The sequence below is a fragment of the Syngnathoides biaculeatus genome, chromosome 14 (genome assembly GCF_019802595.1).
Source record: "Syngnathoides biaculeatus isolate LvHL_M chromosome 14, ASM1980259v1, whole genome shotgun sequence".
NCBI lineage: Eukaryota > Metazoa > Chordata > Actinopteri > Syngnathiformes > Syngnathidae > Syngnathoides > Syngnathoides biaculeatus.
This window is the reverse complement of record NC_084653.1, coordinates 8,776,163-8,794,463: the sequence shown is the minus strand read 5'-3', so window position 1 is coordinate 8,794,463 and position 18,301 is coordinate 8,776,163. Positions and strand designations below refer to the sequence as shown.

Here is an 18,301-nt window from a genome sequence, read left to right as displayed (position 1 = left end):
ATAAGAGTTGACATCCCTATTGTTATGTTTCCTACTGTGCAAGACATTAAGAAGAAGGAATAATATAACGTAGTATAAGACAACATGTCACCCACCTGTGGCACAAATGGCACACTGCTCAAGCACCAAGCCATTGTTTCATAAATCCATTTTGACATGACATTGAGTTGTTCGTACTTGACAGTGACACTTGAGATTTAGCATTGATTCACAGTTACGGAGCAAAAATGGCCCATAAAATTGGGAACAATAAGACACAAATCATTCCACTTGACCATGTTATAACAAGTGTATAACAGGTGCTTTGAGATAGTTGAACAAGCAAGGCCAGTACAAAGATAATTAAAGCAAGGCTTAAAAGTAACCAAGTGAACATTTCATCTATTACCAATATGATGTTCACATATTGGAAAGCTTTTGCAGGCGAGGCTGTGAGTCACGCCACTCTCTATTAAGGTGCTATTTTGGTCCTGCCCAGGAAGACATTTATCCAGCATCTACACACCCTGACAGCATCCAATAAACCCACCACTCCCATTCATCTCCACCCCCACGACAAACCACCCCCACCCACATTTTCCACTCTCCCACTCTGTCCCCGTCTCTCTCTTTCTCTCTCTCTCGCCCTCTCTCTCTCTCTCTAACACACACACACGCGCGCACACGCACACACATGCATACATGCATACTTCTCGCAGATGTGCCAGACATTTGGACAGTTAAAAACACTAAGATAATTGTATTTGCACTTTCAACACCACTGCAAGGTGAAACCTAACTTCTATCCAACAGGGATCTTTTTTTGATACAATTTTAAGACCTTTTTTTTTTTTTTTTTTTTTTACTGCATTTGGCAGTGACTATCAACTCATTCATATCGCTCCAAAGAAAACGGTAAGATATTTTTTTCATTGCATTTTACAGTACATACTTCATGCTGTTATGCTGTTATGTGTTGACTGAAACACGTGCAGCCAAACTAACGGATGTTGATTTAAATATAGATCAATAAGTAAAACCATTCTCGAGAAACCATGATGTCAGCGCAACAAGGAGCTTGGACTCATAGTGTGGTTCTTGGGATGTGGCACGTTAAGAGTTGAAACAACAGTTCTATTTTAACTTCTCTTTTGGATCATTTAAACCATATTACATTTTACTTAACTGCACACGGTACAAGAAAATTACATTTTATATTTTCTTCAAAAACAAAGTATTTAATTGATTCTGAACTGTTCACTGTTGCCAGGTCCATTTTCTATTTCATCATCTTAAAGGGTGAAAAAAAAGAGTTACCCGGAGAATGCCATTTGGATTTAGAGTTCAAGGGCAAAGTATTTTTTTATAGGCTCATCTGATTGATTGTGATTGTTCTGATTGAAATTTTTATTACGTATGTTTATTTTGAGGGGCACAACATTCAACTCAAACTTTTTTAATATGATGCATGTTTTTAATAAAAAGGAATGGTATACAAAAAGTATTCATTTGTGCCACAATTTGCAAAAAAACTTGTAAACAATATCCATGATAATCTCTGCTTGCCAAATATCCCTAAATATTTAAAGATGAGAAGCAAAATTTTATTCAAATGAATAAATTATTTCTTTATGAATTATTAATATAGTATTCAACATAAATTAATACAGCCCAACAGATGTGTTGGAAAACCTCAACTTTCCTTTTAGAAATATTTTTGATGGCATATTACAATATAAAATACTCCCAAAATGCAGGACATTGATTCCAAATGACATTTGTCAATGTGCATGCACAATTTTTTTTGATAACAAACAAATAACAAAGTTATTAATTTCATTTATCAAAAGAAAAAAACGGCCACACCAATGAAAGTTTTACAAAGTTGACTTTTAAACATAATAAAATTGGATTCATTCTGCACGATTAGAGTTTTCAAAATTGTTCTTTTGTTGATGGAGAAATAAATGCTAAAAGATTGCTTCTCACATGGGCTGTATTGATTTGCTGTGTTATGTGGAGATTATGTGCAGTTGACATTCTGTGGAGATTATATTGTTATTATTGATCTTTTTATTTACTTACTCCTTATTAGAGCTTGTCTCAAACGCATTGGGGGTGATCCTTTACATCTGATTATGCAGTTGTCCCTCTTTTTGGCTCAGATTCAATTTAGAGTCATGTATCATTTTATTTTGTATTTTTCTGTATGTTTCTTTCTTCCATTTCTTTCTCTGTAGTGTTTCCTCAATGAGCATTTGAGAAAACTTGTACAAAGATGACCATCCACGTCGAGGGTCTGGTGGCCATTGTGGTTTTTTATCTAGTGATTCTCTTTGTGGGCATTTGGGCGGCATGGAAAAACAAGAACTCCGGCGCGGGTAATGGCGGGGACCGAAGCGAAAGCATCATGGTCGGTGGCCGGGACATTGGCTTGTTTGTGGGTGTATTTACGATGACGGGTGAGTAAGTGCCACTTTGTTACCAAGGAAGCTGCCATCGGTGGTTGATATGCATGGTGCTTTTTTTTTTTTTTCTTTCTTCAGCTACTTGGGTGGGTGGGGGCTACATCAATGGGACAGCTGAGTATGTCTACTTGCCTGACTATGGATTGGCTTGGGCGCAGGCACCCTTTGGCTACGCTCTCAGCCTGGTACTAGGTAAGAAATACTGTGCCTGAGTAATGAAGTTTGCTCCTTGTCATTTTACCATTTTTAACTGCCAGGCAAAATATAAAAGTGTTTGGATTTGTGATCAAATCTTATAAAATGCTTAATCTGAAATTATCTCTATTGATGTAATTTGAAATTTCTTCCAGGTGGCCTTTTCTTTGCCAAACCCATGCGTTCCCGTGGCTATGTCACCATGCTGGATCCTTTCCAACAGCTCTACGGAAAGAGGATGGGGGGTCTTCTTTTCATCCCTGCTGTCATGGGTGAAATCTTCTGGTCTGCAGCCATTTTATCTGCTTTGGGTATGTGATTCTGAAAGCTATTTATCTAGAGCAATGATTCCCAAACACTGGGCCACAGCACATTAGTGTACCGTGAGAATTCATCAGGTGTACAGTGGAAAATCTTTTTATGCCAATGACATGTGGTGACAGGAAGAAGTTCAAGTAACTTTATTGTCGGATGTGTTATACATACATGACATCAACATATCTGAAATAGCATTCCTCTCAGACAAGTAGTGCTGTAATAAACTAAACTAAGCAGTTAAAAAAATAAATAAATCAACAACAATGAATTTTTCAGGGCTCTCCGGTTTCCTCCCACAACCCGAAAACATGCATTAATTGGAGACTCTAAATTGCCCCTGGATGTAATTGGGAGTGCCATTGTTGTCTGTTTTTATGTGTCCTGCGATTGGTCGCCAGCCAATCGCAGGGCACTAACGGGTTCACGAGGGGGTTCTGGTCCCCATTATCCGCAAAAAATGAGGGATTACTGTAAACCGATCTGACTACGTTAACGAGAGAAACTACATTTCCCAGATATGCATATATGTGTGGTGACATCATGAGCAGCAATGTACATGGTTGAGTATTATGGGCAGTATGTCAAATTATACTCATTTATAAACTGTGTAGCAGAATAGTTGGGTAATATACACAGTACTGCAAGGGTAAAGCAAATACATCGCTTAAAGTGTGTTTTGTGCATGATCTGAATTTATGGTCTAGAGTCAGTGGTGATGGGTGGTGGTAGATGGCAAGGAGAGATAATGGTGCAAAGCAGAGAGGGAGTTGAGTATCCTGACTGCCTAGTGGCAGAAACTGTTTTTGAGGCTGATAGTTTTGGCTCAAAGGCTCTTCAGTCTCCAGCAATCTGAAGAGGCAGTGGGATGGGTGAGTCAGGTCACCTGTGATCCTAGTTGCCTTGCATGATAGACACTGATGATCTTTTCAGCTGCTCTCACACTTGAGGTGGTGCAGCTGCCATACAGACGTGATGCTGCTGCACAGGATGCTCTTGATTATTCCTCTCCAGAAGGAGTTCATGAGTGGGGATGAGGCTCCCGCTCTTTTCAGTTTCTGCAGGAAGTAGAGCCGCTATTGAGCCTTTTTTACCAGTGCTGTGCTGTGCTATTAGTGGTCGAGGACAGGTCTTCTGAGATGTGTACATCCAGGAATTTGGCACTACTCATCCACTCTATGGCAGCACCATTGATGGTTAGCGGGGGATGTTGGGTGTGGCCTCTCCTGAAGTCCACCATGATCTCCTTAGTCTTCTCCACTGGAGATTGTTGTCCATGCACCACATAGCCAGGAGTGTCACCTTACTCCTGTAGCTTGTCTCATCATTGTTGTTGACGAGCTCCCCCCACAGTTGTCTCGTCTGAATCTTGATGACGAGGTTGGAGCTGGATGTGGCGTCGTGGGTCATCAGAGTGAAGTGGAGGTTGCTCAAGACACATCCTTGAGTATCCCTTTGTTCACCATGGTGGTGTTGGAGTTGTTGCTGCTGGCTCGAACTGACTGCAGACTCCCTGTTGGGAAATCCAACAGCTAGTTGCACAGGGAACTTTCGAGTCCCAGCCAGTCTAGTTTGTGGATGAGGTGTTGGGGGATGATGGTGTTGAATGCTGATCTGATGTCGATCAACAGGAGTGTGACATGTGAGTCTTCAGTCACCAGGTGGGGGAGGCTGGATGGAGGGCAATGGAGATAGCATAATCAGTCAAGCAGTTGGACTGATTTGAAAACTGGTAGGGGTCTAGTGTGGGGGTGAGGGAGGATTTTATGTGCTCCATGAGTAGTTGGTCCAAGCCCTTCATTGTGATGGGAGTGAGTGCAATCAAATAGTAGAAATTGTAGCAGGAGGGAGATGGCTTATTTCGACTGAGATGATGGCGGTGGCTTTGAGACAGGTCGAGACGATGGGTTGGCTCAGTGAGCTGTTGAAAATGTGTGTGAGGACATCTGTGAGCTCATCTGTACATTTTCTGAGGATGCCCAAAACGTTGCTTTTCTTGCGTTGGTCCTTCTGAGTGATTGCCGCATAGTGTCTGGAGAGAGCAGCAGCACCCGGTCGCTGGGAGGTGGAGGGATCTTCTGCGCTAGGTGGGATGCAACGATTAAAGAACCATTAAATGCTCTTAAACTAGATGGAATAATTGACAATTAACCTGTGTAACCACCTGTTGCCATTCATTAAATAGAATAATACCGTTCTGATCAAAACTGAGTCAGATTACACTTTAAGTAGTTTTGTGAGTGACATAAAACTACTTGTTTCATTTATATTGTTTTTTTTTTTTTTTTTTTGTTCTCTGATAATTTTCTCAAATAATCTGTGCCTTGAACCACTAAAGATTGTGAGACACTGATCTACTTTGTAGTTAGTTTCCTAGTAACACTATTGCCCCACAGGAGCTACCCTGAGCGTGATTGTAGACATAAATATCAACATGTCTGTGGTGATCTCAGCCCTGATTGCCATCTTCTACACTCTTGTGGGAGGACTCTACTCTGTTGCCTACACCGATGTGGTTCAACTCTTCTGCATCTTTGTGGGTTTGGTGAGTTCCTAAATCAGAAAACACACCAGCTACATGACTCCGATGGATTATGAATGAACAGTTACAATATTTTCATTCTATGTCTCCTGGACCATCAGTGGATCAGTGTGCCTTTTGCATTATCCAACCCTGCCGTGTCAAACATCAGCCTGACAGCCAAGGAGGCAATCCACCAGGCACCCTGGCTAGGGAAGATTGAGCCTGCAGACAAATGGCTCTGGGCAGATAATTTCTGTTTGCTGGTAAGTCAAACCTCTTATCGAGAAGTTACATCATGCAAAGCAGTTAATCTGTCAAGGTTTGTAGGTTTTGATTTTTATTTGGGGGCAGGAGCAATTGCAGTTACTTCATGGGTTACAACTCTATAAGAAGTAAATACAATTGTATTTCTCTTTCTAGATGTTGGGGGGAATTCCCTGGCAGGTCTATTTTCAACGGGTTCTTTCTGCCTCTTCAGCTACCTACGCCCAGGTCCTTTCTTTCCTCGCTGCTTTCGGCTGTTTGGTCATGGCCGTACCCTCTATCCTCATAGGAGCTATAGGGGCATCCACTGGTAAATATACACTGCCATATAACTGGATGCTTAGTTTGCTCAGAGCCTCACTAAAACGCAGGGCTCTCCATAGGATGGTATGGGTGTTTGGCTAAATTACTTTGAATGTCTTTGGGTAAAATGAAAAAAACGCTTGTCTCCATGCTAGTACCACTGCCCAAATGGTGGAGGTCTGCACGGATGTGACGTTTTGTATCTATTGGTTCAAGACACATTTACGAAACAATCAATTCCACAGAATCAATTAATTTGCATGTGGTGTGAAAATAGTTCACTATTTAAAGGACTTTCATAAAGAACACAACTAATTCTAATACATGGAACAAATACCTCTTGAAGGTCTCAGTTAATTTTATTATATAGTAGCCCCTCTAAAATTCCAGACCTCGAGCCAAATTCGTCATATGGACATAAGCGTGTCAAATATAATCTGTCAACCATATTTCAGGTAAAATCCTGAATTAATGATCACAAGCCAATTGAAACTTTGTGGAATCAAAACCTTTATCAGGCAAGGACATTATGATCAAAGGGAACAGCACGCAGTGCTGAGTTGTTTGCAGCATTCAAGCTTTTATCAGATGTGTAAATGAAAAAACACCTACTTTGACTCGAGGGTAAACAAGCAGCAAAAGCATCGGGACACAGCAAGCACAGAGCCATCAGACTGCGCACATTTATTGAATATTACATCTGGAGACGGGCTAATTAATCTGCCCCATCTGATGCTGTTTCATGCACTGTAGAACCATGTACTGTTAATCAACCTCTGAATCTTGAGAAGGAAGTCAATTTTTAAAACATGGCAAAAAAGATGTCACACGGGAAAGAAAGTCGTAGAACAAACATTGGAGACTGAAAGCAGTGGAGTCGAACGTGGAAGTAAACAGTGGCCCAACACCTTATACTGTATTGCAGCACGATAAAATTAAACCCACAACATTATACATTCAAATGTTGGGTATATGAGCAATGCAATGTACCAACTTCATCATCCAACCATCCATCCATTTTCTGAGGCGTTTATTCTCACAAGGGTCGTGGGAGTGATTCATCAGTTTCCTATCTTATATGTTGACACAGCATGTCACATATGAAGCTTTAATCCCCAGTGAATTGCAATATAGTAATGTAAATAATGTATTCCACAGCCCACTACTGAAAAAGTGATTAGGAATATTTTTAAATTTCCATCTTCTTCTCCAGACTGGAACCAGACTTCTTATGGGGCCCTCCCTCCAAAAGATAAAGACGAGTCGGACATGATCCTTCCCATTGTGCTTCAGCACCTCTGCCCGTCTTACGTTTCCTTCTTTGGCCTGGGGGCAGTGTCGGCTGCCGTCATGTCATCCGCAGATTCCTCCATTCTCTCGGCCAGCTCCATGTTTGCCAGGAACATCTATCAGCTCGCCTTTCGACAGTCGGTGAGACCGTGAAGTGATAATTATAAATTGCCACATTTTGTGCAAAGCCGTTTGCATCGGTAATATGTCAGCGTTCTTATAGCAGTTCCAACTTCAGCGTTTCTTGTTTATTTGTCTTTAAATAATTAAAGTACCCTGGATTCATTACATTTTATCAAGCAGTCAGATCACCAATTATCAATCGAAACAACCAGCTGTGACAAACAAAATTTCTCAACAAGTATTTGTAGATTCCAATGATCCTTCTCCAATTGTCCTTCAGGCCTCGGATCGGGAGATTGTCTGGGTGATGCGTCTCACTATCTTCGTTTTCGGAGCCCTCGCCACCGCCATGGCTCTGTTAACAGGAACAGTGTACGGCCTGTGGTACCTGAGCTCGGATCTGGTCTATGTCATCGTCTTTCCCCAACTTCTTAGTGTCCTTTTTGTCAAAGGAACTAATACCTACGGCTCAGTGGCTGCATATGTCTTTGGTCTTTTGCTACGAATTGGCGGAGGCGAACCCTATTTAAAACTTCCTCCTTTCATCTATTATCCTGGATGGGTGATCCAGGAAAAGATCCACCACCTCACTGGTGATGTAGAGTATTTTGTCCAGCAGAGATTCCCATTCAAGACAGTGTCCATGGTGGCATCCTTTTTGGCCAATGTGGTATTTTCCTACCTGACAAAGTATGTATTCGAAAGTGGCACGCTGTCACACAAGTACGATTTCTTCGATGCTGTCGTCTCCAAGCACAGCAGGGAGATCATGGACAAGGCCACACTGGTGAGCCATGATAATATCATCCTTTCAGAGATGGCGCCCGTCAAACAAGCACTGGGTGCATCCCTCGCAGCGACCTTCACCAACAGAGAGGCCCTAAGTAACGATGAAGTGTCGAGTCCTGAGGAGTTTCAAGATGAAAATTAGGTGCTAAAAAGCACAACACAAAAAAAAAATCAAAACTCACTACTGCCACACCACTAGGAGTCAAAACAGTGGAGCACTGTAATGGCTCCCAAGTAAACCTGCATATTTTATTTGATCTTAAAGATGTTAAAGGAGCTTCCCAAAGTCAAGAATGTTTCCAAGACTAATTCCAGATCGGATGCTTCTAAGGCAAGACTTGATATCGGACATTGGAACAATGTTTTCGGTCTATGGTTGCAATTTCAGTGCAAATGATGGATGTTTTTTTGCTGTCTGTAATACTATTATGTCTGGCAGGGAATATTCCATAGGTCAAAATGTATTGTCCAAACGGAATGGCCACTTTTCTCCTCATGAGCTCAAGAGCTCTTCGAGTGTGGTAGCTACCAACCATGATGGATCCTTTCTTGACTTTGGAAATGTCTGATGCCTCCTTCGTTGGGGATATTCCTTGCCTAGAACCTGACTCTTGATTGCTCTGCAGTTGAGTCAATCTAAAGGTTATGTTTTAAAGGAATATTCCCACTAAAATCATATTTAAGTGCCACTACAAGTCTAAGGGATTTTATGGAGGATAATGACGTATTTATTTGAATGATGAGAATAGTGCAATACACCAAGGAGTTGTCTTTGTCTATCTGTATATTTGTTCATAAGTACTGTATGTGCACCAAGCGTCATTATGAAATACTGTACTCTGCAAAAGTCTGAGGCACCATTAGACAGAACCATTATCAGTTTTATAATGATCATACCATTTAGAGTATAACTAGAATGTCAAGTGTTAAAGGGGAGAGAAAGGTGGCACGTCATGTTTATGTTTATTTGTCCATCTGCTTTTTAATTAGCATTCTACTTTCTGATTCATGGAGCGTGGTTCTTTTATAATTCTGGACGGTGGAGTGTTCTATTAATTGACAGAAAATAAAATCCTATGCCTCCGCATTCTGCACCATTGAAATGGTTTCTTCCTTAGCACATACATCCCCCTCTATAAAAGTCTGCTGGAAATAGAGTATATAATTCCTTTTCTTGGTAATCCTGTGAGCAAAATTGTATAACAGTTTCAAAACAACAGCTTTGGAAAAGACAATTATTACAACAATGATAGAGGGGGTCTATATCTTTAGGGCAGTACTGTACTGTATATCAACTTGTCTGAAGTTCTATTTGTGTAGACATCTATGAATAGAGCAATAATGCTTGTAGAATCCACGTTGGGTATATAGTTAATAACAAGTGTTCAAGTTGTCCCCAATTTACTTGTATTCACAATTTTCTAAATTAATGGGCGAGACATCACATTTGGTGTTAAACCTTATCCAGACCTGATGAACAAATGATAGTAGATAATGAGGTGAAATTACCGGTACATTTAGTCACAAAATGAAATGTCTGTTATTCAACTTTTCTGTAAAAGAAAAATAATGTGTCTGACTGTTTTAGTATGTTTAGTTTTCCAATTATTACACTCATTTATAAATGAAACCCATGTGACACAAATGCCGTCTGTCATTATGACTTATTGATCGAGGCTACCAAAATGTTTGTACAGACTGTACAACACTAGTAAATTCTCCAAAATGTCCAAATACTGAAATAATGAAAGATTTGAAAAAAACATTATTATCCTTCATTATATGCAATAATTGGATTTGTTGTTGTTGTTGTTGTTTGCAGAAAAAGCCATGGTGTCACCCATTTGTGTCTCTATGCTGATCATGCCAAAATTCCATTCCCCATTCAACATTGAAATTCAAGACAGACATACGATAGAAAAATACCGCACAATGCTCAATAAAATTCTACAATATTGCAGCCTACCCCCGCAAATGTTGGGGATGAAACAAGGCAGACAAGACATTTTGTTTCCAATTGCAGTGTTTGAAAAGGATGAAAGCAGCATGAAAGGGTCAGCTGAAAATTTTATTAAGGGTCAAAATCAGAGAATGAGATGAAAGAATAATAGAGCCCTGTAAAATTGGAAGGATGACGCTTGCAACCTCTTTGCTGTCACAGTTTTGGTAATCTAAAAAAAAAAAAAAGATCATCGTGGCATTTTGGATCAGGATTATGAACTGATACATTAATATTTTCAATGTCAGATATCATCTAACATAATGTATCACATAGCCACTTCTTTCTATATGTGTCTCTGTTTATCAATGATACTTTGCTTACCTTCGACCCGTCTGCCGCTGCTGGTTAGCTGAGACAGGAAAAGATTGTTACTCCTGCAGGATTGTTTGTCAGCACTCGTCATTATTGATCTAGACCAACCATCAATTAGCCCTTGGGACACTTGGTTAATGACCTGAAAAAGTATGGATCTAGGTTTATTGCATACAGTGTGGGACACAGGCTAAAGTGTTGGAGATATTTTTCCATGCATCTGTTACATTTCAGATTAGAAAATTTATTTTTTTTTCTTATTAAGGTAAACTTCACAAAGTGTCTTTTGTTAGCGTATTTTGTAGATGTTCCTGTTATTCTACATCACCTATGTATTTGTCTCCTGTATCGTATTCAATGACTCTTGTCAAGCCACTTTAAATACGTGGTAGCATCGACTCGGTTAGAAATGTGCTCACTTATTTGGTAAAATGCTTATGTCAATATGGGAAGGTATCACTTCAATCACTGGTGCATTTATGCGGCCATACCAAATACTACGGTCCAATCTGAACCAGAGAAAATTCCATCACTTCTCAGAATGCCACCAAGAAAAATTCATCTACAAAATGGGAAGAAGAAAAAAAGATCCAAGCTACTGTTATGAAAAGTGTCTGGAAATTTTGTGGGACTAAAACAACTGATTTCTTTAATTAACAAACCTGAGAAAGTTCACTCTCAAACGCAGCACTAAAGGGAAGGAAATAAGTTATGACTCAGTGTAAATTGCAATGATGTTGTATTTTTGTGTGATGTGTACATAGAAAAGCAAAACTCTTTCAACGCTGCATAAATAATAATGTTTGTTGACATTGAAATCACAGAGAAATAGTAACGGTATCCATACAGTGTGTATAAATGTAAAGTTGTGATCATATGTTGTAGGTATAATAAATTATTTTGCACACTCATAATGTCTACACTGCATGTAAATTTTTCAGACATGAGTCATGAGGAAATATCCCAAAAGTTATTATAGACTTCCTTTTTTCTATTTGTTTTTCAGATACAAATTGCAATTTTTGGAAGCATACTGTATCATTCTCTTGCCATGTCCATGGTTCACCAATTGACTTTGGGACACCGTTGCAAAATTGCCGTCTGCCTCGAAGTGTTCTGTACCCGCCTGCAGTTTAGTGCCAATTTGAGAAGCCCTCACATTGCTCCAAGGCAAAATGCAATTTACATTTTACATGGCAAGTTTCTCCTGATGGGATCTGCTCCCAACAAACAAAAACAGGTTTTGGAGCAACCAACAGTCAGTACCTTCAGTGTACTATGCATTGGATCACTATGACAGCCATAAATCTTCTCACTGACCTTATTGCCAAGTGGCAATTTTTTTCAACACTGTCCTAATGTCAATTGCCAACCCATTAGCAAAAGAATGATGTGCAAAAGGTGCAAAAGGTGCAAAAGGTACAATTAAAAAAAGCCAAAAAAGGAATTTGGAGACATCAAGAATCACTGTATATTTCATATCTATATAAATAAACTTGGGTTAAAAAAAATCTGATTTTCATCCTAAAAAGGGATTTTAAAAAAAAATTAAACAAGTATTGTCTGAAAATTCCAACATTATGACTAATCTTTATAATGTATGTGGTTCAATTTGCCACACATGCACGAACATTTACACACCAAGCTATCAAGAGAGCCTGAGAGTAGCTATTAGTGTAACTGTCAACTCAACCTGCCTGAGCGCCAAGTGATTTTGCCTGCAGGTGACAGACATGAGATTGCTGTAATAATATTAAAATAGCATGTTAAATGTTACAGCAAGCTGAGATAAAATGGATCAGTGGGCAACTGGTAGATGAAGGCATGACACAATGCTCTGCCTTAGGAATGGCTCCCATCGTTGGAATTCAATTGAACATTATTTAGTCAACCGCATTCTCTCTTTTTATCAGGACACCCTATTACAAAGAATTACTGTATGTGCATAAATTGAGTGCGTGTCACTACACTATGAGTTTATCGCCACAATCCTTTCGATGAACTTCCATATAGTCTATCTATCTATCTATATATCTATCTATCTATCTATCTATCTATCTATCTATCTATCTATCTATCTATCTATCTATCTATCTATCTATCTATCTATCTTTTGAATGATGCATCTTGTTTAAAGTTGTCTTTTTATCCGTCTGCAATATTTTGACAAGAGCCTTTCTTTTCTCCCATTTCTTCCACTTTGGATTCCCATGTGTCATCACTTCTTGAAATGTATCTTGACTTGTCCTGAAAATGACTTTTTTTCTGGGAGTAGTGGCCTTTTGTGAGCTTTAAGATTTTGTAATAACAAAGCAGCTTGCTTCCAATTGAACAGTGATATGAAGAGTATTTGCTAAAACTGGTCGTGGAGACTGTTGGGTGGGAGTTCGTGACTAAAGTGATCCCTTTCCCATCCAACAATCAATTTTCTGGGACACATCCAGTTCAGGGTCAAGGAGGAAGACACTCGTGGCCTTACCCTCCTGACTTTGAATGAGAAGCAGTTGACACCCTAGGCAATCTATGCAACCATTCACAGTCACATTCATACCGACGGTTTAGTCGTCCGCGATGCTAACGTGCACATAATGGGATTTTGGGAGGAAGTTATACTTTCTAGCCAATAACCAAAAAAAAAAGCCCTGTCAAAACAGAACTCTATCTATCGCAATAAAACTATTCTAGCTTGTATTGATGAAGAACATAAAAACGGAAATTTTATTGAGACTCAAAACTGAGTCTCCTCCCAGCAGCTACCGCATGTCCTTGCTTCAGTCCTTCACAATCCAAACATAAATGACCGTAATGTGAACAAAGCAATTCTTCTGGAATATAAATAGAGTTTCTTCGCGGTAAAAATAGCAGTCATCCATTCATTCTCACTTAATTTAATTTTAGTGACCGTGAAGGTTGATATTGGGACACTGAGTGTAGATACATAATATTAAGATTGTAAGATTTGACTTTAAGAAAGGTCCATAAAGGCATGGTTGAACTAGATGAGTTTGATGGGCAAGAACTTTACTGGCTAGCTGGACATAAATGTCAAGGCAACCTTCCTATATACGTTTTAATAGACAAGACCAGCTTCCAGCAAAGATGCTGTCTGATCATCTACATCTGTAAATCAAGCTCATTTCAGTGGCAGTGACTGGTTGGGTCCCAAGTGTATGCAAATAGACTTTACAGCAGATGGAGTGCAAACACATGCATGCACACACACACACACATATACACACACAAACCAGAGCGTTCCAAGTGCACATTTTATTAATATGCTGTAGACGGGCACATAAATTCTGTTAGGATTTATTGCAGATAGGGTTATGAGAGTGTGTTAAAGCTCAGTAACACACAGTGCCTGGAAAAACACACATAGCAGTTAAGTGAGAGCATAATACTGCTGTGTGTGCATGCGCATTCGTGTGCGTGTGCGTGTGCATGCATGTGTGTGCGTGTGCATCTGTCACATGAACTCTACAAACGTTATTTGCCAAAGTTATTATCCCACACATGGTCCACATCATTTCTATGAATAATTTGTTTATGAAATATTTCTGCTTAATCCTCAGAATAATTGGGAATTCACAATTTCAATTTAATTTGTATTACTTGATTACATGGAGTTCTGACATTGACATATTTATATATTCTTGAATGACTATATTGATACAGAATGATAGTATTACACCTGTAAAAATAATACAAGACTTCTTTTTTTTTTTGTTGTGGGGCAAAAGTTGTTTTGTTTTTTTAGTTTCTTTTTTAGATGCAGGTTTAAATTTAAGATTATTTTTTTTTATTGAAAGCCTTGCATTGCCCATGCACATTTGTGTGCTTGTTACCCAAAATATAGCACAAACAGTGTATCTGAACCGCTTATCCTCACAAGCGTCGGGGAATGGTGGAGCCTATCCGAGCTATCTTCAGAAAGGAAGCGGGGTGGTTGCCACCCAAATGCAGATTCAGCAAGCAATAAATTCAAAACATTGGAAATAGACTCAAAGCATTCCAAACAGTTACAGACAAAATGTGGACAGTATTTTTCCCTGAAGAAAAAAATAAAAGTTGGATTTTCTGAAAAGACTTGTTTCCTGATCATTGTTATTAACCAATGGAAGACAAATAATATTATTATAAAAAATTATATTGAAACTAATTTGAGGAATGATTGATGTCTGGTAAAGAGGGTCTCTGTCCTATGACAGCTTCTCAGATTTCCTGATCTCAACTGATCACCGCAATGGCTTTCTCTATCCAACCATGGTATTTCCGCTTTTGGTTCTTCATATTGATCCTGTCAGTCGTAAGTAACTTAGCTCCAATTAAGCCTTGTTAGGCCCAAGGGAAAGGGGTAGGACACTTTGAAGGTAAGAAAAAAAAAACTACAAAATAGGATGTAACGTTTTTATAATCATTTTGTAATATTAACTTCCATCTGTACTGTTAGGGGGATGCCCCTAGTGACGACTTCAGTGGACTAAGAATCATTCTGTGAAATCTTAGTCCCCAAATTAGAGCCGTATTTCGTTCGCGTTTGAAGCAGCGCGGCCTATCTTAGATTGTCCTTGCTTGCTAACAACTAGATACATTAATAAATCAAATATTTACCGAGGAGGAAAACATCAATCGCTAGTACCTACACGATCTGCAAAACCTTTGTATCATATACAACGAGGTCCGTGAGTACTAGTAGTGAGGACATTAGACAAGTTGAAAGGCTGACTTAAACTTCCCCCTCGGCCCAGACTACCTTTGCTTAGTTGGCTTACAACGTGACGCATTTGTGATCAAATCGTTAACATTGAAGAAGCATCGCACGTGAGTAACTGCATTATCTTGTTCAACCAACACAACTTGTACAACGAGGATCGTGAGGAACCTGCAACTACTGGAGTGAGAGCCATTGGTTTGAATCTCTTTCATCCCCGTATCCTTTAAATCTACATATCCTTTAGATTTTTCATACTCGAACCTTCTCACCCACATACACTTTTACTTTAACTTTTACATAGACTAGGTAGTATGTGAATTGTGTTACTTATGAGTTGACTTTGTTTATTTGATTGCTTTTTGACTATCTACAGCCCTTTGGGGAACACAATATTGTGCGACCTGTAGGCCGGTCTCAAGGCTGGATAAATGCAGAGGTTTGCGCCAGGAAGGGCATCTGGCGTAAAACTGTGCCAAACATATATGAGCATTCATCAAATGAATTCCATAACTGAGAAGTCGTGGCACGGGCTAAATACGCCCGCCCCTGGCACTTTTAATCTACAAGACATAGGTAGAAATTCAGATAATGTAGGTCGAAGGCAAAAAAGAGGAGGAAAGACTTAGTCAGCAAAAGAAGAAGAGAAAATGCACAGACCCAACAGCTGTATGTAGGGACTTTGAATGTTGGGACTATGACGGGAAAAGCTCAGGAGTTAGATGACATAATAATTAGGAGAAAGGATTATATATTGTGCATCCAAGTGAGCAAGTGGAAAGGGAATAAGGCTAGAATTTTAGGAACAGGGTTTAAATTATTTTACCATGGAGTAAATGGGAAGAGAAATGGAGTAGGGTTATTCTAAAGGAAGAGCTGGCTAAGAATGTCTTGGAGGTGAAAAGAGTATCAGATCAAGTGATGAGGATGAAATTTGAAATTGAGGGTATTTTGTAGAATGTGATTAGCGGCTATGCCCCACAGGTTGGATGTGACCTTGAGTTGAAGGAGAAAATCTGGAAGGAACTAGATGAAGTAGTCCTGAGCATCCCAGTCAGACAGAGAGTTGTGATTGGTGCAGATTTCAATGGACATGTTGGCGAAGGAAACGGGTGATGAAGAAGTGATGGGTAAGTACGGTATACAGCAAAGGAACTTTGAGGGACAGATGGTGGTGGACTTCGCAAAAAGGATGGAATTGGTAGTGGTGAACACATTTCCAGAAGAGACAGGAACATAGAGTGACCTACAAGAGCGGAAGTAGAAGCACGCAGGTGGATTATATCTTGTGCAGACGATGTAATTTGAAGGAGGTTACTGACTCTAAGGTAGTGATGGGGAGAGTGTACCTCGACAGCAGATAAAGAAGACAAAGGTAGAGCATAGAATCAGGTGGTGGAAGTTGAGAAAGGAAGAATGTTGTGTGGCCTTTCGGAAAGAGGTTAGACGCCAAGGTTTTCAGAGAGGCAGGCAGGAGAGTTCTTGGGGTGTCTTCTGGTAGGAAAGGGGAGAAGGAAACTTGGTGGTCGAACCCCAAAATACAGGAAGTCATTAAAGGAAAGAGATTAGCGAAGAAGAAGAGGGACATGGAGAGGACTGAGGAGAGGCGAAAGGAGTACATCGAGATGCGATGTAGGGCAAAAGTAGAGGTGGCAAAGGCTAAACAAGAGTCATATGACAACATGTACACCAGGTTGGATACGAAAGGAGAAAATGATGTCTACAAGTTGCCCAGACAGGGGATATAGAGATGTGAAGGATGTGCAGCAAGTAAAGGTGATTAAAAATAGCAATGGAAATATGTTGACTGGTGCCAGTATTGTGCTAAGTAGATGGAAAGAGTACTGAGAGAAGTTAATGAATGAAGAAAATGGGAGAGAAGGAAGAGTAGAAGAGGCAAGCGTGAATGACCAGGAAGTGGCAATGATTAGTAAGGGGGAAGTTAGAAAGGCACTGAACACTGAATGAAAAATGGAAAGACAGTTGGTCCTAATGACATGTCAGTGGAGGTATGGAAGCAATTTGGAGAGGTGGCTGTGGAGTTTTTGACCAACTTATTCAATAGAATACTAGCAGGAGAAAAGATGCCAGAAGAATGGAGGAAAAGTGTACTAGTTCCCATTTTTAAGAACAAAGGCGATGTTCAGAACTGTGGAAACTACAGAAGAAGAAAGATGATGAGCTACACAACGAAGTCATGGGAAAGAGTAGTGGAGGCGAGACTCAGGTCAGAAGTAAGTAAATGCGAGCAATACTATGGTTTCATGCCTAAAAAGAGTACGACAGATGCATTATTTGTCTTGAGGATGCTCATGGAAAAGTACAGAGAAGGTTAGAGGGAGCTATATTGTGTCTTTTTAGACCTAGAGAAAGCCTATGACACAGTACCAAGAGAGGAACTGTGGTACTGCATGAAGCAAGTCCGGTGTGGCAAAGAAATATTTTAGAATAGTACAGGACATGTATGAGGAAAGCAGAACAGCGGTCAGATGTGCTGTAGGTGTGTCAGAAAAATTTAGGGTGGAGGTGGGACTGCGTCAGGGATCCGCTCTGAGCCTCTTCCTGTTTGTGGTCGTAATGGATAGGCTAACAGATGAGGTTAGACTGGATTCCTCTTGGACCAACTGGAGGTAGCAGAAATGAAGATATGAGGTTCTCGCTGGGAGTGAGCAGGTTGGATAGGATTAGAAATGAGCTCATTAGAGGGACAGTCAAAGTTGGATGTTTTGGAGACAAGGTTAGAGAGAGCAGAGTTAGATGGCTTGGACATGTTGATAGGCGAGAGAGTGAGTATATTGGTAGAAGGGTGCTAAGGATGGAGCTGCCAGGCAAAAGAGCAAGAGGAAGACCAAGAAAAGGTAAATGGATGTTGTGAGGGAGGACATGAAGACAGTGGGTTTTAGAGAGGAAGATGCACGAGATAGACTTAGATGGAAAAAGATGACATGCTGTGGCGACCCCTAACGGGACAAGCCGAAAGGAAAAGAAGAAAAGAGCTCCCATCTGTATTGTTAGATCATAGTACA

The 18,301-nt window shown here is 40.0% G+C and overlaps 1 protein-coding gene across 2 annotated transcripts; it reads left to right on the top strand.

Annotated features, from left to right (window-relative positions):
* The first annotated feature begins 2,257 nt into the window (after window positions 1-2,257).
* LOC133512254 (high-affinity choline transporter 1-like) lies at window positions 2,258-16,515 on the top strand. Of its 2 annotated transcripts, XM_061841703.1 has the most exons (9): window positions 2,258-2,441; window positions 2,526-2,639; window positions 2,798-2,953; window positions 5,354-5,502; window positions 5,601-5,744; window positions 5,902-6,055; window positions 7,262-7,479; window positions 7,742-8,345; window positions 16,481-16,515. In XM_061841703.1, exons 1-9 carry the CDS (start codon window positions 2,258-2,260, stop codon window positions 16,513-16,515), a joined length of 1,758 nt encoding a protein of 585 aa, XP_061697687.1. The 2 variants fall into 2 exon arrangements, with proteins under 2 accessions (XP_061697687.1, XP_061697686.1); XM_061841702.1 differs by lacking the exon at window positions 16,481-16,515 and having other exon boundaries at window positions 7,742-8,392.
* The last annotated feature ends 1,786 nt before the right edge of the window (window positions 16,516-18,301 follow it).